Genomic DNA, 26,462 nt, shown 5'->3' on the forward strand with positions numbered 1-26,462 from the left:
CTTGCCAGGATTTGGGGGGATCCGGTCGGCCGAGCGGACAGCACGCTGGACTTGTGATCCTGTGGTCCCGGGTTCGATCCCAGGCGCCGGCGAGAAACAATGGACAGAGTTTCTTTCACCCTATGCCCCCCTGTTACCTAGCAGTAAAATAGGTACCTGGGTGTTAGTCAGCTGTCACGGGCTGCTTCCTGGGGGTGGAGGCCTTGTCAAGGACCGAGCCGCGGGGACACTAAAGCCCCGAAATCATCTCAAGATAACCTCAAGAAGGATTAATCTCATACCAGCTCCCTGGTTGATACCTGGTTGATGGGGTTCTGGGAGTTCTTCTACTCCCCAAGCCCGGCCCGAGGCCAGGCTCGACTTGTGAGAGTTTGGTCCACCAGGCTGTTGTTTCTCCTATTGAAACTGAGCATTTTCTTTCGAGATGTATGACCAGCCAGTCATGACTAATTGAGTGTTTACTAACTGGCAACTGTGTCACTGTTGTTTGGCACTTACTGTCCAACAAGGACATTTATCTTCTATTTACAAATATGAAGGGCGGGCCCCTTCCTCTCTCAAGACAGAGGAGAGAGTAAACATTACTGGCGACCCAAGACTCGTATTTCTGGAGGCCCCCACATGACCGCCAGAACAAACAGCGTGATGGAACATATTTACTCACAGCCTCTCCTGTTCTCCTGGGCGAAGGTGGACGCTCCCAGACCCCGGTTTGATTTCTTCTCTTAGGGGGGGTCTAAAGTAGCTTCTCCTATCGTCCACAGTGGTCCCAAGTGGTCCCAAGATGGTCCAAGATGGTCCAAGATGGTCCAAGATGGTCCAAGATGGTCCGAGATGGTCCAGCAGGGTCCAGCAGGGTCCAGGGATATGTCCCTACAGACAGACACACAGACAGAGACCCCGGGCCACCGCTGGGTACTTCAGATAATATGATATACAATACACAGCTTCGAAGATTGTATATATATATTTAGGGAAGGGAAGGGAACTATCAGGGGGGAAAGCACCAAGCCATTACGACTATATAGCACTTGGAAAGGGGTCAGGATAACGCTTTGGGATGGGACGGGAGGGAAGGAATGGTGCCCAACCACTTGTGGACGGTCGGGGATTGAACTCCGACCTGCATGACGCTCTACCGTCGCTCTACCGTCCAGCCCAAGGGAGCTAATGCGTGTTGTCGGTGTTAATAAGTATCATGTAAACAATGTTGAACTTTTAAATAATAATAAAATAGCAACAGTAGCATAATATTGTTGGGAATATCAATACACAATGTTTTAAATAAGGTGTCAAGAGTTACATATTGTATTTTATATTTAATGTGATCAACGAAGACAAGATTGTAGTATGCGTTGCATTATTAGATGATATACAGGTATGGGTTTAGAGCGTAGTGGAGATGAGCTGTAATGTTCCATAACTCAGTGTTTGGTGATGCTAAGATGCCTCGCAGCTTCCTCAGATGAGAAGGGAGAGAGTGGCTAGCACGAGATAATTACTGATGGAGGAAGCTGGGAACAGCAGAAGCACATTCTCTCTCTCTCTCTCTCTCTCTCTCTCTCTCTCTCTCTCTCTCTCTCTCTCTCTCTCTCTCTCTCTCTCTCTCTCTCTCTCTCTCTCTCTCTCTCTCTCTCTCGAGTTCTTAGCTCTTGTACCCTGGCTTTCTAACAGTCGGTTGTGTAATGCACCGACTCCCAACCTCTTTTTCCTCCATCGTATCTACTACACACACACACACACACACACACACACACACACACACACACACACACACACACACACACACACACACACACACACACACACACACACACACAGGATGCAGCAGCCCGTAGCAGCTGTCTAACTCCCAGGTACCTATTTAAGGAGTGTGGACGGTCAGGAGACAGTGCAAGATGTGACTATGTGTAAATGTTGATTAAAGAAGAAAGGAAAACACTTGACGGTGAAAGGGCATTGAAGTTATGAGGGTCTTTAGTTATGAGGGTCTTTAGTTATGAGGGTCTGAGGGTAGGAGATTATGAGTGTAGCAAGTTATGAGAGTAGGTTATGAACAAAGGTTATGAGGGAATATGAGTTTATAAGGGAAAGAGGTTATGAGGGAAGGAGGCTATGAGCCAAGAAGATTATGAGGAGGAGCAGGAACGAGCTGTGTCCTCATAACAACACTCCTATTGGCACGTCCTAAGAAGCAGTAACTTATATTTGTGTCGTTGTAATTGTTAAAACCTTTAAATGTCATTAACAGTTTTGAACGTGTAACTCGACCCCTCACAGCACACGGCATCAGAGGAGAGCTGGACCTCCTAGTTGGAGACCACAGATCCTCCAGCACTTGAGTAGCTCTTAGTTGGAGACGTCTGACCTCCAGCACTTGAGTAACTCTTAGCTGGAGACCTTTGACCTCCAGCACTTGAGCAGCTCATAGCTGGAGACCTGAGATCTTCCAGCACTTGAGTAGCTCTTAGCTGGAGACCTGTGACCTCCAGCACTTGAGTAGCTCCTAGCTGGAGATCTGAGACCTCAAGCACTTGAGTAGCTCTTGGCTGGAGCCAGTACTCCCGAAGGAGCAGGAGCTAGCCCCTGGCGGGAGACGTCTCGGGCCTCCTGCACCTGGGTAAGGAGCCCACAGGAGCAAGATTTTGCTGAGACATAAACTTGTGAGCTGCTACTGAATAATTCATCCCCATCCTTCCCTCCCTCCCTCCTTCATCCTCTTCCTCCCAAGTTTAGTCGGGTCCAAGTTATGACCCATATATCTCTCGCGTCTTCCTCTTACCATGGAAATTCGTCATGTCGTGTCTCTTCCCGTCTTCTGCAGTTGTCGTTTATCAACCTTTACACACTTATCTTTGTTTGCCTTGTCTCAAGTTTTATCTGTGCTTTCTCTTGCATCGCCCGTCACGGCAGGCTCCTTTAATTGGTCATTATTATTATTTAGAAAATCAACTGGAACAATGAGGCGACTCAAACCAGCGATCAAGATACTCCCAGCCGTGCACCTTACCCCTGCACCACGAGATGATATAAGCTATACAACCTAACCCAACGATTTATATATATATACACCAAGTTTTAAAACACATATCGAGCGCTGAGCAAAACGGCTGTGTTCGGACCCGAGCGAGTACAACCAGAGTGACTGAGTGTAAGTGAACTCACTAATTGGTGAGGTTGACAGCCCTCCAGGCAAGGGGTGATTCACTATATTTACTCGTGGGCAAAATTCAAATATAGTTGGGCTTTTAGAATATCCCCTCCAAGGGCTCTTGGAGACAGGAATATCTTGCAGAACAAAATCAAAACAGCCTTTTCGTCATGTCAGATATTAGGCTACAGTCGTAATAGCATATTCTCATAATAATATGTTCTTATATTTTGATGTCTAACCTAATATTTGTTGAAGGAAATTAAGTTTGATATGCTTCACTGATGTATGCATCAAGCCTCCACTTGGTATATCCACCAAACCTCCACTTGGTATATTCTCCATCCGCCCATACTTATACCAACTCCCATGGCTGAGCCACTGGGGGAAAGATATGAACCCACTGCCCTGCACCACTGGATACTGATACACGCCACCACACTTGGTACACGAAACACTGCAAACTCCAGATTCAGCCAGCTATTCCTTGACCTAAAGATCCACAACTACCATAGAGCCACAACTCCCAGAGAGCCACAACTCCCAGAGAGCCACAACTCCCAGAGAGCCACAACTCCCATAGAGCCACAGCTCCCATAGAGCCACAACTAACAGAGAGCCACAACTACCATAGAGCCACAACTCCCAGAGAGCCACAACTCCCATAGAGTCACAACTCCCATAGAGCCACAACTCCCATAGAGCCACAACTACCAGAGAGCCACAACTCCCAGAGAGCCACAACTCCCATAGAGCCACAACTACCATAGAGCCACAACTACCAGAGAGCCACAACTCCCATAGAGCCACAACTACCAGAGAGCCACAACTCCCAGAGAGCCACAACTACCATAGAGCCACAGCTACCATAGAGCCACAACTCCCAGAGAGCCACAACTACCATAGAGCCACAACTCCCAGAGAGCCACAACTACCATAGAGCCACAGCTACCAGAGAGCCACAGCTACCATAGAGCCACAACTCCCAGAGAGCCACAACTACCATAGAGCCACAACTCCCAGAGAGCCACAACTACCATAGAGCCACAGCTACCAGAGAGCCACAACTACCATAGAGCCACAGCTACCATAGAGCCACAACTCCCAGAGAGCCACAACTACCATAGAGCCACAACTCCCAGAGAGCCACAACTACCATAGAGCCACAGCTACCAGAGAACCACAACTGCCATAGAGCCACAGCTACCAGAGAGCCACAACTACCATAGAGCCACAACTTCCAGAGAGCCATTTTTGAATACCCTACATTAGTTGAAAGCCTCGGCCCCTCTAAGCTCCACTAATGGCCATAGCGCCTTGCTGTGGCCTCGTTATTACGGTGTTCTGACCACCTGTAGCCTCGTTATTACGGTGTTCTGGCCGCCTGTAACCTCGTTATCACGGTGCTCTACCCAGCAGTGACCTCGTTATTACGGCGCATCACCTATTACAAACAATTGTCGCTCTGATGACGCAAAATTATCTTTTGTGCTGACCAATTGGCGTAATTATTTATGCGTATTTTCACTTTCCTCTAATGAGCTTGGCTGGTAATACTGGGAGGTTGGGGAATATATTTGAATTCTTTCTGTGCCGTGTTGGAGGAATTATGCAGCCTAGCGCACACTCACTTGTTATTGGGGGGCTGTTCTTTATGGTTCGTTGTTATTGTTCTCTCTTTGTTATTGTTGTGTCTTTGTTATTGTTCTGTCTTATTGTTCTGTCTTTGTTATTGTTCTGCCTTTGTTATTGTTCTGCCTTTGTTATTGTTCTCTCTTTGTTATTGTTCTGTCTTTGTTATTGTTCTGGCTTTTGTTATTGTTCTGCCTTTGTTATTGTTCTGTCTTTGTTATTGTTCTGTCTTTGTTATTGTTCTGCCTTTGTTATTGTTCTGTCTTTGTTATTGTTCTGCCTTTGTTATTGTTCTGTCTTTGTTATTGTTCTGGCTTTGTTATTGTTCTGGCTTTTGTTATTGTTCTGTCTTTGTTATTGTTCTGTCTTTGTTATTGTTCTGGCTTTGTTATTGTTCTGGCTTTTGTTATTGTTGTGTCTTTGTTATTGTTCTGTCTTTGTTATTGTTCTGCCTTTGTTATTGTTCTGGCTTTTGTTATTGTTCTGTATTTGTTATTGTTCTGTCTTTGTTATTGTTCTGTCTTTGTTATTGTTCTGTCTTTGTTATTGTTCTGCCTTTGTTACTGTTCTGTCTGTTATTGTTCTGTCTTTGTTATTGTTCTGCCTTTGTTATTGTTGTCTTTTGTTATTGTTCTGCCTTTGTTATTGTTGTCTTTTGTTATTGTTCTGCCTTTGTTATTGTTCTGCCTTTGTTATTGTTCTGTCTTTGTTATTGTTGTCTTTTGTTATTGTTCTGTCTTTGTTATTGTTCTGCCTTTGTTATTGTTCTGCCTTTGTTATTGTTGTCTTTTGTTATTGTTCTGCCTTTGTTATTGTTGTCTTTTGTTATTGTTCTGCCTTTGTTATTGTTCTGCCTTTGTTATTGTTCTGTCTTTGTTATTGTTCTGTCTTTGTTATTGTTCTGTCTTTGTTATTGTTCTGCCTTTGTTATTGTTCTGGCTTTTGTTATTGTTCTGTCTTCGTTATTGTTCTGTCTTTGTTATTGTTCTGTCTTATTGTTCTGTTTTTGTTACTGTTCTGTCTGTTATTGTTCTGTCTTTGTTATTGTTCTGTCTTTGTTATTGTTCTGTCTTTGTTATTGTTCTGTCTTTGTTATTGTTCTGCCTTTGTTATTGTTGTGTCTTTGTTATTGTTCTGTCTTTGTTATTGTTCTGTTCTTTGTTATTGTTCTGTCTTTGTTATTGTTCTGCCTTTGTTATTGTTGTGTCTTTGTTATTGTTCTGTCTTTGTTATTGTTCTGCCTTTGTTATTGTTGTGTCTTTGTTATTGTTCTGTCTTTGTTATTGTTCTGTCTTTGTTATTGTTGTGTCTTTGTTATTGTTCTGTCTTTGTTATTGTTCTGTCTTTGTTATTGTTCTGCCTTTGTTATTGTTCTGTCTTTGTTATTGTTCTGTCTTTGTTATTGTTCTGTCTTTGTTATTGTTCTGTCTTTGTTATTGTTGTGTCTTTGTTATTGTTGTGTCTTTGTTATTGTTCTGTCTTTGTTATTGTTCTGTCTTTGTTATTGTTCTGTCTTTGTTATTGTTCTGTCTTTGTTATTGTTCTGTCTTTGTTATTGTTCTGTCTTTGTTATTGTTCTGTCTTTGTTATTGTTGTGTCTTTGTTATTGTTCTGCCTTTGTTATTGTTCTGTCTTTGTTATTGTTCTGTCTTTGTTATTGTTGTGTCTTTGTTATTGTTCTGTCTTTGTTATTGTTCTGTCTTTGTTATTGTTCTGTCTTTGTTATTGTTCTGTCTTTGTTATTGTTCTGTCTTTGTTATTGTTGTGTCTTTGTTATTGTTCTGCCTTTGTTATTGTTCTGTCTTTGTTATTGTTCTGTCTTTGTTATTGTTCTGTCTTTGTTATTGTTCTGTCTTTGTTATTGTTCTGTCTTTGTTATTGTTCTGTCTTTGTTATTGTTCTGTCTTTGTTATTGTTCTGTCTTTGTTATTGTTGTGTCTTTGTTATTGTTCTGCCTTTGTTATTGTTCTGTCTTTGTTATTGTTCTGTCTTTGTTATTGTTCTGTCTTTGTTATTGTTCTGTCTTTGTTATTGTTCTGCCTTTGTTATTGTTCTGTCTTTGTTATTGTTCTGTCTTTGTTATTGTTCTGCCTTTGTTATTGTTCTGCCTTTGTTATTGTTCTGTCTTTGTTATTGTTCTGCCTTTGTTATTGTTCTGTCTTTGTTATTGTTCTGTCTTTGTTATTGTTCTGTCTTTGTTATTGTTCTGTCTTTGTTATTGTTCTGCCTTTTGTTATTGTTAATTCTTGTTATTGTTCTGCCTTTTGTTATTGTTAATTCTTGTTATTGTTCTGCCTTTTGTTATTGTTAATTCTTGTTATTGTTGACTTTGTATACGTTATTGTCACGTTCAAGTCTATTAGGATAATAATCTACATTCCAAAAAGGATAGAGTAGTTTAGGCTAGTTCTACTGCTCATCAAATTATCATTATTACCGTTATTATTATTATTATTATTAGTTAATATTATCCTTATTAGTAATAGTAATGTCTTCTCACACACATAATAACATAGGATAAAAACTGATACTTGTGTATAAATGAAGTTAAAGTACTCATAAATAAATAAATATATAAATAAATATGTTTATTCAGGTAAGGTACATACATACAAGTGATGTTACATTAATGGATCAATATATAGATAGAGCTAGTACATACAATGCCTAAAGCCACTATTACACAATGTAAGAGTGTGAAATACTTGGTATAAATTCCTTACATAAATTTCACATATATGCAAGTGTAGACTATTATCCTATATTATTATTAGTAGTAGTAGCAGTAGTATTCATTAGTCTCTCGTCAAGTGGATATATTTTAAGTGAGAACTTACAGGAGGTTATCTTGAGATGATTTCGGGGCTTAGTGTCCCAGCGGCCCGGTCATCGACCAGGCCTCCACCCCCTAGGAAGCAGCCCGTGACAGCTCACTAACTCGCAGGGACCTATTTTACTGCTAGGTAACAGGGGCATCAGGGTGAAAGAAACATTTTGTCCATTTGTCTCCGGGGATCGAACCCGGAATCTCAGGACTACGAATCCCGAGCGCTGTCCACTCAGCTATCAGGCGGAGTGTTACAAATTCGATACACAATTGTGTCACAGCGTCTCACCCCGGCAGAATGTTCTGCAAATGTTCACTCGTGTTCACTCTCGTTTCAACTTGAAGAACAATTTCTATTATGTAATTTTATAAGAGGTTTGATTTTTTGTTTAAATATGCAGTCCGTTTTCTCAATCTGCCTCACTAGAAAAAAAACTATGGGATCGCCATAGCCCGTGCTACTTGGAACTTTTGTTCCCAGTAGCTGAATCTAAAACATCTACAACGGCGCTAAAAAAAATGTAACTGTTTTGCCTATCTTTAAACGGAACAACCCGAACAACCCACTTTACCTAACGAGTCCGATGCATAGAAAACCGTCATTACGGCGCTTTAATTTGTGCTATTTTAATTAATTTTGCAGAATGATGCCGAGATTCCTGCTTAGATGGGAGATGAGATGAAATTAATTACACCCAACAAATTTGTAATTTGTTCAAATTATTTGTTTAAATTTGTTCAAATTATTTGTTTAAATTTGTTCAAATTATTTGTTTAAATTTGTTCAAATTATTTGTTTAAATTTGTTCAAATTATTTGTTTAAATTTGTTCAAATTATTTGTTTAAATTTGTTCAAATTATTTGTTTAAATTTGTTCAAATTATTTGTTTAAATTTGTTCAAAATTGTAATTTATTTATGAGTTGTAAGTGTTATTTGCTGATTACTTATGCCTCTTAAGCATACAAAATGGCTATTATTTCCAACAAACTTTGCTGCTGTTACTAGGGCAGTGACTAGGGCAGTGACTAGGGCAGTGACCAGGGCAGTGACTAGGGCAGTGACCAGGGCAGTGACTAGGGCAGTGACCAGGGCAGTGACTAGGGCAGTGACCAGGGCAGTGACTAGGGCAGTGACCAGGGCAGTGACTAGGGCAGTGACCAGGGCAGTGACTAGGGCAGTGACTAGGGCAGTGACCAGGGCAGTGACCAGGGCAGTGACCAGGACAGTGACTAGAGCAGTGACCAGGGCAGTGACTAGGACAGTGACCAGGACAGTGACTAGGACAGTGACTAGGGCAGTGACTAGGACAGTGACTAGGGCAGTGACTAGGGCAGTGACTAGGACAGTGACCAGGGCAGTGACTAGGACAGTGACCAGGACAGTGACTAGGGCAGTGACCAGGGCAGTGACTAGGGCAGTGACTAGGGCAGTGACCAGGGCAGTGACCAGGGCAGTGACCAGGACAGTGACTAGAGCAGTGACCAGGGCAGTGACTAGGGCAGTGACCAGGACAGTGACTAGGACAGTGACCAGGGCAGTGACTAGGGCAGTGACCAGGGCAGTGACCAGGGCAGTGACTAGGACAGTGACCAGGACAGTGACTAGGGCAGTGACCAGGGCAGTGACCAGGGCAGTGACTAGGACAGTGACCAGGACAGTGACTAGGGCAGTGACCAGGGCAGTGACTAGGGCAGTGACTAGGGCAGTGACCAGGGCAGTGACCAGGGCAGTGACCAGGGCAGTGACCAGGACAGTGACTAGAGCAGTGACCAGGGCAGTGACTAGGGCAGTGACCAGGACAGTGACTAGGACAGTGACCAGGGCAGTGACTAGGGCAGTGACCAGGGCAGTGACTAGGACAGTGACCAGGACAGTGACTAGGGCAGTGACCAGGGCAGTGACTAGGGCAGTGACTAGGGCAGTGACCAGGACAGTGACTAGGGCAGTGACCAGGGCAGTGACCAGGACAGTGACTAGAGCAGTGACTAGGGCAGTGACCAGGACAGTGACCAGGACAGTGACTAGGGCAGTGACCAGGACAGTGACTAGAGCAGTGACCAGGGCAGTGACCAGGGCAGTGACCAGGACAGTGACTAGGGCAGTGACCAGGACAGTGACTAGGGCAGTGACCAGGGCAGTGACTAGGGCAGTGACCAGGGCAGTGACTAGGGCAGTGACTAGGGCAGTGACCAGGACAGTGACTAGGGCAGTGACCAGGGCAGTGACTAGGGCAGTGACCAGGACAGTGACCAGGGCAGTGACTAGGGCAGTGACCAGGGCAGTGACCAGGGCAGTGACCAGGGCAGTGACCAGGGCAGTGACTAGGGCAGTGACTAGGGCAGTGACCAGGACAGTGACCAGGGCAGTAACCAGGACAGTGACCAGGGCAGTGACCAGGGCAGTGACTAGGGCAGTGACCAGGACAGTGACTAGGGCAGTGACCAGGGCAGTGACCAGGGCAGTGACCAGGACAGTGACCAGGGCAGTGACTAGGGCAGTGACCAGGACAGTGACCAGGACAGTGACTAGGGCAGTGACCAGGGCAGTGACCAGGACAGTGACCAGGGCAGTGACTAGGGCAGTGACCAGGGCAGTGACCAGGGCAGTGACCAGGACAGTGACCAGGACAGTGACTAGGGCAGTGACCAGGACAGTGACCAGGACAGTGACCAGGGCAGTGACTAGGGCAGTGACCAGGGCAGTGACCAGGGCAGTGACCAGGGCAGTGACTAGGGCAGTGACCAGGACAGTGACTAGGGCAGTGACCAGGACAATGACCAGGGCAGTGACTAGGGCAGTGACCAGGGCAGTGACCAGGACAGTGATATTTTGAATTTTACCTGTTTTCCAAAACATTCTTTATAGATTCAGTGCCGAGTACACTCGGAGTACTCCATAATGGGAGTACACTCGGAGTACTCCATAATGGGAGTACACTCGGAGTACTCCATAATGGGAGTACACTCGGAGTACTCCATAATGGGAGTACACTCGGAGTACTCCATAATGGGAGTACACTCGGAGTACTCCATAATGGGAGTACACTCGGAGTAACTGGGAACAAGTACCCGTCTCCTACCCTAGCACACGCTGTACAGCTCAGAGAGTATTACAATAGCATCAACACCTCGCTGGACACCTTGAGGTACGATGAGTACAAATAGGAGACCATCGGAGACTTCCAAATAGGAGACCCCATTCCTGGTGGGTCTCCAACGTGGTTTCAAAATTTAGGTTTCCAAAGTTATAAATAGGAGCTGGGTTATAAATAGGAGCTGCCTCGTATGGGCCAATAGGCCTTCTGCGGTTGCCTTTGTTCTTATCTTCTTATGTTCTTATGTTCTTATGTTCTTATATTTCTGCCAAGTTTTCACTGCCGTCTTTCCATTTGGGATTACAGGTACACACACAAAAAACACAACTGCAAAATAAAAGTTGTGAAAAGACGCAAGTTTGCCCGTCTTGCTATAGGAAATACGTAATTTTCAAAATAAGACTGATCCGGTTCGGTAACAGGGTTGTTGATTTGTGGAACCAATTACCGTGTAAGGTAGTGGAGGTGGGGTCCCTCGATTGTTTCAAGCGTGGGTTGGACATGTATATGAGTGGGATTGGGTGGTTATAGATAGGAGCTGCCTCGTATGGGCCAATATGCCTTCTGCAGTTACCTTTGTTCTTATGTTCTTATGTAAAGTCAAAAGTGTTAGATGTGGCGAGCCGTTTTTGGGGTTTCTAGTAGTGTCTAAAGCATTTTCAGAATTGCTATTCGAACCGACATCGTCAGCGAAGCACTGTTCGAGAATTGTTCGAACGTCATCAGTTTTGAGTCGTGTGTAAACCGTTTTTCTTTCATAAATAAGCGGTTTGGCGGCTGGATTACCGAACATTTGGTCTTTGTTGATGAGGACGGGCTGACATTTAGAGAGTTGCACTTTGAACACAGCAAGTGAACGAATGACGGTTGGAGAAAAGTTCGAACTTCATAAGTTATGAGTCGTGTAAAGTGTTTTTCATTCATAAACAACGATGCGGGCTGCTGGGTTAACGAGCATATGGCCTTTGATACAACTCTTTTTAAGGCTCTGTTCATTTCAGCGCGTATTCATTAACAAAGACCAAATGCTCGTTAATTCAGCCACTATACCCACTGCTGATGAGTGAAAAACGATTGACATACGACTCACAACTGATGACGTTCGAACAGTGCTTCGCTGACGACCTCTGTTCGAATCACAACGCTGTAAATGCTTCACCCACTTACTACAAATACAAATAATCGCCAACAGAACCTAAACACCTAACCTAACCTAACCTATGCCTATATATGCACAATATGCTAATATATTATAATATTAATTTATACTTGAGAAAATTCCCGTTTTGAATGAACAGCATGTTAAAATTTATGAATGCGTCTGTGGGGTTGACCGCTGGATGTAATGGACTTCGAGTCGAGGACGGGTTGTGTAAATGCCTCACCCACGTACTACCAATACAAACAATCGCTAACAGAACCTAAAGACCTAACTTAACCTACGCCTAACTATACGGAGAACTTTAATATATATTAATATTAATTTATATACGAGAACAAACTTATTTTTGATAGGCAATTCGACAAAAATAGATGAATGCGTCTTGCAACCTGGGGCCAGATTCACGAAGCAGTTACGCAAGCACTTACGAACGTGTGCATCTTTCCTCAATCTTTGATGGCTTTGGTTACATTTATTAAACAGTTTACATGCATGAAAACGTCCCATTCAACTGTTGTTATTGATATAAACAGCCTCCAGGTACTTCGGAGCTCATTAACTGTTTAATAATTGCAAACAAAGCCGCCAAAGATTGAGAAAAGATGTACAGGTTCGTAAGTGCTTGCGTAACTGCTTCGTGAATCTGCCCCCTGGCCTCTGCTTTAACGAGCCTGACTTGAGGACAGGCAGCTACTGCCACAGTTCAGCTCATTGAGCAGTTAGCTCTAGTCGAGTGACGGTGGTGTTATCATGAGCATCTGACAAGTGTTCACTCACAATCACTTACAAGGAGTGCATGTTGGCACTTCTGAGGTGTTATAATTAACGGAGTACCCCGCACGAAAAGTTTATATAGTTCTATACGTGAGAAGATAGCGACCTGGGAGAGTTTAAGTTTTAGCAGGAGGAATCACTCCAGGAGAGTGGGAGGGACAGCGACCTCATCCTTCAAGACAACAAGGTAAGTAACACTTCGAGTGTAACCTTCTTATGCGCTACTAATATATATAGTACCTTTGGGTGTGAGCCTGGACGACGCGGGTTCGAATCCCCGCCGGGTCAATAGAGTTTTTTGCTTAGCATTCAAGAGTTTTTAGAATTATGGCTAGCGCGTTTATGCAGCCTTTGTGTCTATATATATATATATATATATATATATATATATATATATATATATATATATATATATATATATATATATATATATATATATATATATGTGTGTGTGTGTACACGTACATATATATATATATATATATATATATATATATATATATATATATATATATATATATATATATATATATATATATATATATATATATATATATAATATGGATGGCTGGCTTGCTTAAAATGTGGAGATTGGTGTATAATTGTATTATACTGGTTGTGTATTAGGACTGTAATGTATAAAGACATAACTAAAGCTTGTATATAATGTATTTTTATTCCATTACAGGTAGGTAAGAGACGGAAGTCATTACAACATTCTCAGGTATGTTCCTCTTTCTTCTCTTTCGACAGGTTTTTGTCTTTAATTCCATGCAGTAATTACAAGACAGTGTTCAAAATAGAGCAATATAATTAGGAGGAATATGAACGTTTCTTCGTTAATGACGGAGGGTCTCCAAGTCTCCTACCATGACCCTGGAGACACTAGAGTCACTTATCTTGGTCTTGGAGACACCTGCCTTGGTCATAGAGGTACAATAGAGCCACATACTTCGGTCGTTCAGGCGCTATAGAGCCACTCACCTTGTTCTTAGAATCTACGTTGGTCTTGAAGGATCTATTGAGCCACTTACCATGGTCTTAGAATCTACGTTGGTCTTGAAGGATCTATAGAGCCACTTACCATGGTCTTCGAGGCATAAAAATGCTAACAACAACAACACCATATCACCACTAACAACAACAACACGCCCCCCACACGATTAGCTGCGTCATCTCTTGCTTCTCTGACTCTTAAACTTTCGTCAAAAATTGAATTCTTCGTCGTGTGGGTGTGAAGTCAATCACGCCGTGAGTTTGGCTTCCTCGCAGCGTCTCACAACTACTGGTGAACTTTGAGACCAAGCTGCAAAAATGGTTTCATTATAGGGAGCGTCTCAGGAGTTTGTTCTTAACTATTATGCAAAAAAACTAATTTTCCAGGAAAACACAGCAGCCTCTGAGCGTCTTGAGGAACATGACCAGGAGAGTGAGACGTTGTGTGTGTGTGTGTGTGTGTGTGTGTGTGTGTGTGTGTGTGTGTGTGTGTGTGTGTGTGTGTGTGTGTGTGTGTGTGTGTGTGTGTTGTGTTTGTGTGTGTGTGTGTGTGTTGTGTTTGTGTGTGTGTGTGTGTGTGTGTGTGTGTGTGTGTATGTGTATGTGTATGTGTGTGTGTGTGTGTGTGTGTGTGTGTGTGTGTGTGTGTGTATGTGTATGTGTATGTGTGTGTGTGTGTGTGTGTGTGTGTGTATGTGTATGTGTATGTGTATGTGTATGTGTATGTGTATGTGTATGTGTGTGTGTGTGTGTGTGTGTGTGTGTGTGTGTGTGTGTACTCAGCTAGTTGTGTTTGCGGGGGTTGAGCTCTGGCTCTTTGGTCCCGCCTCTCAACTGTCAATCAACTGGTGTACAGGTTCCTGAGCCTACTGGGCTCTGTCATATCTACACCTGAAATTGCGTATGTAGTCTGCCTCCACCAGGTCTGCGTGTGTGCGTGTGTGTGCTCACCTAGTTATACTCACCTAGTTGTGTTTGCGGGGGTTGAGCTCTGGCTCTTTGGTCCCGCCTCTCGACCGTCAATCAACTGGTGTACAGATTCCTGAGCCTACTGGGCTCTATCATATCTACACCTGAAATTGCGTATGGAGTCTGCCTCCACCAGGTGTGTGTGTGTGTGTGTGTGTGTGTGTGTGTGTGTGTGTGTGTGTGTGTGTGTGTGTGTGTGTGTGTGTGTGTGTGTGTGTGTGTGTATGTGTGTGTGTGTGTGTGTGTGTGTGTACACGTAAGTATGCATGTATGTGAACGAATATGTCTGTCTGTTATAGTTTTAGCTACAGCTTGACACTATAACACGAGACACGATGAAACATGTGAGTGATGACAGGAACCATTTTTTGCCATTCCAGGCCTTTTGCGGTCTTCCATCCAGGCGTTACCTGGCGTCTATCACCAGCTGGGTCAAGTACCTGTAGGTCCAGGTCATAGGAGGAGTGGGTGGTGGTAGAGGTGGTTGTGGTAGTTGGTAGTGGTGGTTGGAAGAGGAGAATGAGAGGTTGTAGACATCACCACTGGCGGTCGATTAGTGTGAATTCTTGTGCAACTTTTTTTGGGGGGGATTTAAACGTTTGCTGTTGTTGGTGCTATAATAGATGCTTACCGTTATTCCTTCTGTTGCTTCTGTTGATTACCCCTTTTGCATCGACTGTTGCCACCAACAGGTGCCGGAGAACGTCTCTAAGGCAGGACGGGGAATCGACCCAACGTCCTGTGGGACTCCAGACCCGCGCCTTAACCCAAAGACTTTCTCGCATACCTCGTTATTGTGATTCCAGGAGCCTGAGTGTCTCCCGCGTGCCTCTTTATGCCAGTTCCAGTCCAAGTGCTTGACGAGTGGCAGACGCCGTCTTCAGTACAGTTTGGTCGTCGCTGGATCTTGCCTCTAGAAGGGAATCAAATGGCGATGAATGCAGCCGTGAACTTATCCGCGGAGGTATTGGGATTGGCAGCAAAGTTATCAGTTTTAAATACAGATTTGGTGGTTCCTTAATTCGTTGATTTGATTTGCATTAATTTACATACATGGAACATGCTTGAATTTGCCTTCGCCTACTAATTCTGACTCCATCCTACAAGCGATGTATATAAAGTTAAGAGGAAGGATGTTCAGTCTAGTATGTGTGGCTGGGTGTCTCCCACACAGGCCGGGACTCCAGCTCTTGGGACCCAGGTTGTATCATGCATCTTAATATAGCTTTTTCTGGAATGGTGGTGATACTGTAGGGTTAATGAGGGAAGGTGGAAAGGGGTATGAGTGGGGGTACAAGTAGTGGGGGGGGGTCTCAGTGAGGGGTGGGGGGTGTTAATGGGAGGGGTGGGTGGGAAGGATATACGGGCTCACCATAGCCCGTGCTACTGGAACTTATTGTTCTGAGTAGCGAATCTTAGACAACAACAACAAACTTGGGAAGGATAAGAGATCACTGCTACATGAGCAGGAAGGAGCAGCAAACCAACGCTGCCAACCCGCCAAACACACACCGAAACTACGACGTTGGCACAACGTTCGAACAAGTCTTAACACCTCCTAACCAATAACAACCAATATAGCAAGTTGTAACAACGTTCTAATACGTCATAAACACGTTAAGCCAAGATGTAACAACTTTATTACAAGTTGTAACAAGTGGAAAATAGAGACAGTTTCGGTTTGTGTTTCCAGGGTTAAGTCCTCCTGTTAATTACTTAACTGTTCGAAATAAGTCGTTTCACATTGACTTTGATGTTCTGCGGCGCCTTAACCACCTCCTTTTTTTAAACAGAGCTAATGAAAACAAATGGGATTCGAACCCCAGAGTACAAGAACAATGGAGAGTTAACGAGCATGATTGCCATGGCTCTTGGTGGGTAATTTTGTTGTTTACCTCTTGTCGTGATCCACAGATATGTCGCCAATTAGGCTTAATTAATGATGAGGCGGACTACCTCATTACCCTCATAACCTCACCACATGAGGCAGACGTGATGAATCTTGGAGGTTACTTCTGCTTCTAGAGACCATTTGTCTTCCAAATGTGTCGGGTTGGGACACATTTGTCTTCCAAATGTGTCGGGTTGGGACACATTTGTGGGACACATTTGTCTTCCAAATGTGTCGGGTTGGGACACATTTGTGGGACACATTTGTCTTCCAAATGTGTCGGGTTGGGACACATTTGTGGGACACATTTGTCTTCCAAATGTGTTGGGTTGGGACACATTTGTGGGACACATTTGTCTTCCAAATGTGTCGGGTTGGGACACATTTGTGGGACACATTTGTCTTCCAAATGTGTCGGGTTGGGACACATTTGTGGGACACATTTGTCTTCCAAATGTGTCGGGTTGGGACACATTTGTGGGACACATTTGTGGGACACATTTGTGTTCCAAATGTGTCGGGGTCAATGTTATGAGGTGAGTGTTGTTACCAGAGCCTCATAGTTGGTGTGGTAATGAGGTGGTTGGTGCTCCTTCTTCCACACCCTTCACAGTGTTTAGGAAGCAGAAGCATATGAGGTTAGAGATGAACAAATCCACAAGGGCCGTGACGAGGATTCGAACCTGCGTCCGGGAGCATCCCAGACACTGCCTTAATCGACTGAGCTACGACAGGGTAAAAGGGTTGAAACCGAAGTTCTACTGAACTTACTGGATCCCGTAGCCTCTCAGAGGCACAAACCAGGGTTTTACACAACCCCCCCCTGCACCCGAGCTATGTCAACAGGCCGTTCTGTTGGCCTGTTGACATGTCATGTCAACAGGCCAACAGGCCACGACATGTCTGTTGTGGATGTGTTCATTTGATGCATCAGGTTATTGTGATCTCTGTGTGTGAGGTTAGAGATGTTTACAGCTCGGCCTGAAGCGTTGAGAAATGTGCAGGCGATGAGTTACAATAACGTGGCTGAAGAATGTTGACCAGACCACACACTATAGAAGGTGAAGGGACGACGACGACGTTTCGGTCCGTCCTGGACCATTCTGGAATCGTGGAATCGACTTGAGAATGGTCCAGGACGGACCGAAACGTCGTCGTCGTCGTCGTCCCTTCACCCTCTAGTGTGTGTGGTCTGGTCAATGTTGAGAAATGTTTTTGTGTTGCTGGACGAGCCGACCTTTGCTGCGGGGGGTGGGGGGGGGGGGAGGGCGGGGGGGGGGGGGATTATAGCTTGTAGCTCTGGTGGCTAATGTACAACCAAGGCTTTTTCTGCTCCATCTCTGACACTTTTAAATACTTATTTGTGTAACATTTACCTCATGCGTCGTTGGTAATGGCTAGTTTGGAGTCTCGCTGGTATTAGCGAGAATCCAAACACTTGTTTATATAATATGCTTTTTGTTGTGTGTCAAATTGGCATGTTTGTGCTGTATGAATGTCTGTGGTTGGAATGTATTTTTGTTCAGGTTTGAATTTCGTCGAAAAGCTTTGAAAAATGGCGCGGTTTTCCTTCTAAGACGTGTTGGGAAACTTTCTCTGTGCGTGTCTCTCAGGCCACTGCTGCTAACTTTGTTCCAGACGAGGGGGGGGGAGTGGACTGGCCCTTCGCTGTTTACATTGTTCTCTCGTTCATTCTCTCCCTCTCTGCCTCCCCTCTCCCTCCCTCTCTCTCTCTCTTTGTCTCTCTCTCTCCCTCTCTCTCTCTCTCTCTCTCCCTTCTAGTCCCAGCTCACTAGTCCAACAACCCATACACCTGAACAAATCCACAAGGGCCGTGACGAGGATTCGAACCTGCGTCCGGGAGCATCCCAGACACTGCCTTAATCGACTGAGCTACGACAGGGTTAAAAGGGTTGAAACCGAAGTTCTACTGAACTTCGTAAACTTTTTAACCCTGTCGTAGCTCAGTCGATTAAGGCAGTGTCTGGGATGCTCCCGGACGCAGGTTCGAATCCTCGTCACGGCCCTTGTGGATTTGTTCATTTGATGCATCACGTTAGTGTGATCTCTGTGTGTGAACCCATACACCTGGTATGCGATCTTCACCCAAGAAGTGTACTACGTTCCATCACCTGCTTTCTTGGTCGACATGAACCCCAAGATGCCTTACTCTCCCCTACCTGTCTCTCTCCCCTGGTGTCTTGTGACAGACGACCACTTCACACTGAGAGATAATATCCATATTATCCAAGATATGGCGATAACAATAAATATTAAACAACATACTCGCAAAGAAACAAAAAAATACACTATAAATTTTGACATACCAAAAAATAGAAAATGAACTTCGTCTAAGTGAATGAGGCAAAAGGAAACAATTTTCCCTGAGATGTGGTCGTTGTGGGGACTGTTTTACCAGTGTGACGGAACACACTCGTCCTTAAACAAGCCTTGCTGTGTTTCCTAGCGGTGGGAGTCGTGAAATGGAAACCCATTTAGAATGTCGTTGGAGCGAGTGAAGGCGGTTGGGGCTTCTGACAAGGGAGAGAGAGAGAGAGAGAGAGAGAGAGAGAGAGAGAGAGAGAGAGAGAGAGAGAGGGGAGAGAGAGAGAGGGGGGGAAGAGAGAGAGAGGGGGGGGAGAGAGAGAGAGAGAGAGAGAGGGGGGGAGAGAGAGAGAGAGAGGGGGAGAGAGAGAGAGAGAGAGGGGGGGGAGAGAGAGAGAGAGGGGGGGAGAGATTGAGAAAGGGGGCTAGAGAGACAGACAGACAGACAGACAGACAGACAGACAGACAGACAGACAGACAGACAGACAGACAGACAGACAGACAGAGAGGGAACTTGACTGTACAGCATTAATCTTAGCGCTAGAGAGACCTGACATGGAAATCTCTTCAAAATAAGATTAATGGAAATTCCCTTCTGGAGAATACCAATAAAAAATCCCTCCACTATGAACAAGGATCTCAGGGATATTAATCGCAAAATGTAATCCCATGAATATATATCACTAGGATGCGAGAATTGTCGTCTGGGAGATGCATGACTTGTGTTCATCGCTGATGCTGCTGACAGCAGCTCGAGTTGATGGCTGACGCTGTTGTCAGTAGTTCTTGAAGATTTCCCTCGAGGAGATCTGGGTCCTCCTTGTTCGTGGTAATGTTTAGTATAGAAAATATTTATATAAAAAAGAGGAATCTTCGAATGTAGAACAGTAGACCAAAAAGATGTTCATTGGTGTTCCTTGGGTTGGTTCTTGAAAGGTGAAGGCTACTTCGACTGGTTCTTGAAAGGTGAAGGCTACTTCGACTGGTTCTTGAAAAGTGAAGGCTACTTCGACTGGTTCTTGAAAGGTGAAGGCTACTTCGACTGGTTCTTGAAAGGTGAAGGCTACTTCGACTGGTTCTTGAAAGGTGAAGGCTACTTCGACTGGTTCTTGAAAGGTGAAGGCTACTTCGACTGGTTCTTGAAAAGTGAAGGCTACTTCGACTGGTTCTTGAAAAGTGAAGGCTACTTCGACTGGTTCTTGAAAAGTGAAGGCTACTTCGACTGGTTCTTGAAAGGTGAAAGCTACTTCGACTGGTTCTCGTGTAATTACCTAATGTTAGTTACAGGATGAGAGCTACGCTCGTGGTATCCCGTCTTCCCAGCACTCTTTGTCATATAACACTTTGAAACTACTGACGGTCTTGGCCTCCACCACCTTCTCACCTAACTTGTTCCAACCTTCTACCACTCTGTTTGTGAAAGTGAATTTTCTTATATTTCTTCGGCATCTGTGTTTAGCTAGTTTAAATCTATGATCTCTTGTTCTTAAAGTTCCAGGTCTCGGGAAATCTTCCCTATCGATTTTTTCAATTCCTGTTACTATTTTGTACGTAGTGATCATATCACCTCTTTTTCTTCTGTCTTCTAGTTTTGGCATATTTAATGCCTTTAACCTCTCCTCGTAGCTCTTGCCCTTCAGTTCTGGGAGTCACTTAGTAGCATGTCTTTGCACCTTTTCCAGTTTGTTGATGCGCTTCTTAAGATATGGGCACCACACAACCGCTGCATATTCTAGCTTTGGCCTAACAAAAGTCGTGAACAATTTCTTTAGTATACCGACATCCATGTATTTAAAAGCAATTCTGAAGTTAGAAAGTGTGGCATAGGCTCCTCGCACAATGTTCTTCATGTGGTCCTCAGGTGATAGTTTTCTATCTAGAACCACCCCTAGATCTCTTTCTTTATCAGAATTCTTTAAAGATTTCTCACATAATATATAGGTTGTGTGGGGTCTATGTCTTATTCCACATTCCATAACATGGCATTTATTAACATTAAAATCCATTTGCCAAGTGGTACTCCATATACTTATTTTGTCCAGGTCATCTTGAAGGGCATGACAATCATCTAAGTTTCTTATCCTTACTATTATCTTAGCATCATCAGCAAACATGTTCATATAATTCTGTATACCAACAGAGTGTGTGTGTGTGTGTGTTCTCTGTGCTCCGGGGCGGACATATTCATGATGGTCGCGGTGAATGATGTGACAAGCGCAAGATGGGATAGTTATGTGCGCGGGGTACTGCTGTGTGTGTGTGTGTGTGTGTGTGTGTGTGTGTGTGTGTGTGTGTGTGTGTGTGTGTGTGTGTGTGTGTGTGTGTGTGTGTGTGTGTGTGCGCGTGTGTGTGTGTGTGTGTGTGTGTGTGTGTGTGTGTGTGTGTGTGTGTGTGTGTGTGTGTGTGTGTGTGTGTGTGTGTGTGTGTGTGTGTGCGTGTGTGTGTGTGTGAGGGGAGACTCATACATCACACACACCGCCCTTCACCTCCACCACCACACTCTTCAACACTCGTGTGGTGCGCTTCTTACATCACCATCACCACTACCACCATCACCAAACGTAACCAGAATTCCCCCACACGAAGAAACATTCCCTTTAACACCTGTTTACAATACGTTAACACAGAGAGAGAGAGAGAGAGAGAGAGAGAGAGAGAGAGAGAGAGAGAGAGAGAGAGAGAGAGAGAGACAGACAGACAGAGAGACAGAGACAGAGACAGAGACGCTGAGTAAACCACGCTATGCTTGCTTGAGTGAGTGCGAGGGATGAACTATGAGACTAAAAACTTGTCTTCGCCAAACTTGAACTCTGGAAGTCCTCAAGCAGAACTCGAGAGCAATTTTGAAGTTATAATTTTTTATGCTGCTCCATAAAGAGTGAGCAAGTCATAAAGAGCAGGTGGAAGCGGTCCTCTGGTGGCGAGGCTGCCCCCCTCCCCCCACGCTCTTGTGGATGGGGGGCTGGGGGGTGGGGGGGGAGGGGGGCTTCTGGAATACCAGTCTTCAGCAATATTGGATTTTTGTCCATCTTTATGAAGACGAGGCACATACGCCCCCCCCCCTCCTCCCTCACCACGCCCCTTCTCACTACGATCATCTCTCTACAATCCTCTACGATCCCCTCTCTACGATCTTCTCACCACGCCCCCACTCGGTACGCTCCTCTTAGATATGCGACTTCTTGTACCTGTCCTTATCACAATATCTTTCAATCTATCTTTATTCCCTCTTTTTTTACACTTCCCTCCTCGCCCTCCCTCCATCCCCCTCACTCTCCTGTGAGAGAGCAAGGTAGAGTCTCTCCTCAGACGTCCTACAGTACGGGGGAGTATGTAACAAAGATGAGGCTTTATGAACAAATCCACAAGGGCCGCGACGAGGATTCGAACCTAGGTTCATTTGATGCATCACCCTGTTATGATTTCTGTGTATAATGAAGTAAGGGCGAAGAGGTAGAAGGGCCTATTGACATAGCTCGAGTGCATGGGGGGAGTTGTGTAAAACCCTGGTTTGTGTCTCGGAGAGGCTGCAGGCTAAGTTCAGTAGGACTTCTGGTTTCAATTCTTTTACCATGTCGTAGCTCAGTCGATTAAGGCAGCGTCTGGGATGCTCTTGGACGTAGGTTCGAATCCTCGTCACGGCCCTTGTGGATTTGTTCATTTGGTGCATCACGCTATTGTGGTTTCTGTGTGTAATGAGGCTTTATGTCTCGCTGGCTCCACTGTAGTTACTATAGTGTGGCATTAAGAGCACTCAGCCCCCACCATCACTATAGAGGCTATAACTTAGCACTAACTGAACATGACTCCCGCCCAGTGTTGCAACATCAACACAATTACAAAGGTCGTTAAGAGTATATTAATTATTTAAACAAAATAAATCCAAACTATGTCATATCTAAGATAAGAGTGGGTTTGTCTCGAAGGATAAGTAGAAGATAATACTTTCTCAACCGGGAAAAAGGAGAGAGTGGTGTCTACATGTGGTCCGCCATATTGCTGTCCGTGACGTCATGGGTTGTTGGTCAACAAGGCATTGTTAAGTACACGTTATGGAGACCGGCAAGTTTATCCAAGTAGGACTGTGTTTACCTCTCAGTTACACTGCCAGAGGATAGTAGATCCTCTGGCAGATTAGGCCCCATTTAAATCTACTAAATGGGGCCTAATAGGAGCTGCCTCGTATGGGCCAATAGGCCTTCTGCAGTTACCTTTGTTCTTATGTTCTTATCCTTGAACGTCACTCTCCCAGAACCAACCTGTTCAAAGTGCAGCGTACTGCTGGAGCAACCTGTCCTCTTATGAAGAACGTCGTATTTCGCTCGTATGCGTTACATCAGGCTAAAATGCAGGCGGTGAGTCACAATAACGTGGCTGAAGTATGTAGCCCAGACCACACACTAGAAGGTGAAGGGACGACGACGTTTCGGTCCGTCCAGGACCATTCTCAAGTCACAATCGACTTGAGAATGGTCCAGGACGGATCGAAACGTCTTTTTCAGAGACCGCACGTCAGAAACGTCAGACCACACAGTTTCTAGTGTGTAGTCTGGTTAACATTGTACGCGTTACTGCTACACAGACTTGCTATTTAGAATTCACGATGGACGACCAGGAGTACAAGAGTGTGTAAACTGCAGCTGTGAGAGCACAGGCTCGCCCCACCACCGCCAGTATGCCAGCATAACTGAAGCTTCCTGGAACACATGACGTCACTGAATGAACAATTTCCAGCGACATATTCCTATCTGGGAATATTCCCAGCACACACGCACAGAGGCGCGCGATGCATTCACTGCCTGAGTCAAGAAGACTTAGGTGTTGGAAGACGCTACGTGACCATCTTCCCAAGTGCCAGCACCGTCGCAGGGCTGACAGGGTTGACGGCTGGTGTCAGGACAGGGGATAGAGAGGCGTGGCCCTTGTCCCAAGTACCAGCACCGTCGCTGGGCTGACAGGGTTGACGGCTGGTGTCAGGACAGGGGATAGAGAGGCGTGGCCCTTGTCCCAAGTACCAGCACCGTCGCTGGGCTGACGGCGACGCTATGTTACACATAAGGGACATAACTGGCCGACCCCTCACAGTGTTCAAGAGAGAACTGGATAAGCACCTCCAAAGGATACCTGATCAACCAGGCTGTGACTCATACGTCAGGCTGCGAGCAGCCGCGTCCAACAGCCTGGTTGATCAGTCCAGCAACCAGGAGACCTGGTCGACGACTGGGCCGCGGGGACGCTAAGCCCCGGAAGCACCTCAAGGTAACCTCAAGGTAGGTAACGGCACAATAAGATTGACGGTACAATAAGAACAAAGGTAACTGCAGAAGGCCTATTGGCCCATACGAGGCAGCTCCTATCTATAACCACCCAATCCCACTTATATACTTGTCCAACCCGCGCTTGAAACAATCGAGGGACCCCACATCCACCACGTTACGCGGTAATGAGTCTATGCAATGCAGTTTGGATTTCTCAAGTCAAACAAATCCCCAGGGCCAGACGAAGTGTTTGCCAGGGTGCTTAAGGATTGCAAAGAGGAGCTTTGCCAGCCATTGTCTACATAATATAAGAACATAAAAATTTGAAAAGAATAAGGTAACTGCAGAACGCCTATTGGCCCATACCAGGCAGATCCTGTTATAACCACCCAGTCTCATTGATATATATGTGTAACCTACGCCTGAAACAATCAAGGGTTCCTACTTAAGAACATAAGAACAAAGGTAACTGCAGAAGGCCTATTGGCCCATACGTGGCAGCTCCTATCTATAACCACCCAATCCCACTCATATACTTGTCCAACCCGCGCTTGAAACAATCGAGGGACCCCACCTCCACCACGTTACGCGGCAATTGGTTCCACAAATCAACAACCCTGTTACCGAACCAGTATTTATCCAAGTCTTTCCTAAATCTAAACTTATCCAATTTATACCCATTGTTTCGTGTTCTGTCTTGTGTTGATACTTTTAATACCCTATTAATATCCCCCCTGTTATGTCCATTCATCCACTTGTAAACCTCTATCATGTCACCCCTAACTCTTCCCCTTTCCAGTGAATGCAATTTAAGCTTTGTTAATCTTTCTTCATATGAAAGGTTTCTAATTTGGGGAATTAACTTAGTCATCCTTAGTCGATTGTCAATCAATCTTTGTCTTGAAACGTCGTCGTCCCTTCAACTTCTAGTGTGTGGTCTGGTGAACATGTTCTTATGTAACTGCAGAAGGTCTATTGGTCCATTATGGTCAGGTGCACGTAACTTATATCTTCATCAATCAATCAAGCTGTGCCAGTCCACTAGATACCTCAGTGTTGTTCAGTTGACGGAGACGAGCGAACACTTTCCTGTTGCTTCTAGAGAGAAATTGTCATCGCACGAGAATGAGCGCCTACGCTGATTCCATTATTAGACTTCATTCATTCTTCGTGGCCACTTCGGAAGTCAATCCTTCCAGAATCTGTGTTGATGAGCTCTTAGAAACTATAGAGAATATGGAGCTTTGTCTTGAAAGGGAACTTGTCGGCGCTAGCATAATTAAAGTTCGCACCGCCAAGGTTCGTCTCTGTCTCTTCTGGGCACTAACATTGGCCTCGTTTATGAACCAGAAGTCTGTCGTTATGACGGGTAAGTTGGAGAACGTTCTATGGGCCGTGATAGAACTTGTCAAAAACTGGAGGCCAAAATACGCAATAGATTTAAGCATATTAGTTTCTAAGAGATTGAAGCCGTGGATGCTAAGGCTATTCTCTGACGTCCAGTTGTGTCCCAACCCGTACCTGCGTCTGGAAATTCTTCGATTTATGGGCATGTGGCCTAAAGCGTACCTTCAAGATACCACCTCTGGCATGCAAGCTGTGGCAGGCTTAGTGGCTTCGGGCACTTACTTAGCCCCGGACCACCTTATACCCCTTGGAACACACATGAGCCTCTCTTATTCTCTGGTCATGGTGTTGCACAGCCTTAGTTACTACGGCCACCTCGATGGTGTCGCTGCTGCAGCCGTGGACCAGGTGAGGAGTCTCAAGGTCGGGCCAGAAGCCTTGTTCTTCAACCATATTGTGCAGGTGCTGAAGCGAATGACTGAAGAAACGCAAGAAATGTATCTTGCAGAAACTATGGATATTTCTGACGCTACGACGTCATTTGAAAACATATTTTATTTATTTGAGCGACTGGTGGCAATGCCGCCCACCATGGTGGCTTATACTGGTCCTGGCTTAGCTCAGGCTGCCGCAGATTCTCTCGTTGCTATGACCTCTACTCTAGTTGCATTAAGCTCCAAGTTGCAACTTGAGGATATTCGATCCTATTTATGGATCTTCTCGAGTTTGGATAAGATTTACAAAGTATTATCTCCAAAGACAACAACGTACTTTACTCGAGTTCTTCTGAGCCACGCTCAGCTTCTGTCTTCCTTAAAAACGAAGGTAGAAGAGTTTGGATTCCGTTTCAATAACTTCCCAACACCATGTGAGGACTTGAAGGAGTACCCGGAGGAGTTCTTGGACAGCTTGACGCAGGCGGTGATGGAGGCGCCGGTGCTGCTACATTCCTCCAAGATGGTGGTGGACGAGTCGACGTTGGTCCACCTGCTGCTGGTGTCTCCTTCAGACCCCTTCACCCGCTGCCCTCTGG

General features: G+C 44.9%; 2 protein-coding genes across 3 annotated transcripts in view; one reads left to right on the forward strand and one right to left on the reverse strand.

The window, feature by feature from the left end:
* The window catches only part of LOC123766720 (neural cell adhesion molecule 2-like), a 421,201-nt gene that overhangs the window by 158,108 nt on the left and 236,631 nt on the right, over positions 1-26,462 (forward strand). The gene's annotated exons all lie outside the window — the stretch shown is intronic.
* LOC138353911 (streptococcal hemagglutinin-like) lies at positions 8,523-10,469 on the reverse strand. The gene has a single exon (XM_069307331.1). It carries the CDS (start codon positions 10,467-10,469, stop codon positions 8,523-8,525), a length of 1,947 nt encoding a protein of 648 aa, XP_069163432.1.

The sequence above is a fragment of the Procambarus clarkii genome, chromosome 60, assembly GCF_040958095.1.
Source record: "Procambarus clarkii isolate CNS0578487 chromosome 60, FALCON_Pclarkii_2.0, whole genome shotgun sequence".
NCBI lineage: Eukaryota > Metazoa > Arthropoda > Malacostraca > Decapoda > Cambaridae > Procambarus > Procambarus clarkii.

Excerpts from the sequence above, each read along its gene's own strand:
- LOC138353911 (XM_069307331.1), bottom strand. The coding sequence starts at position 10,469 with ATGTTTTGGAAAACAGGTAAAATTCAAAATATCACTGTCCTGGTCACT.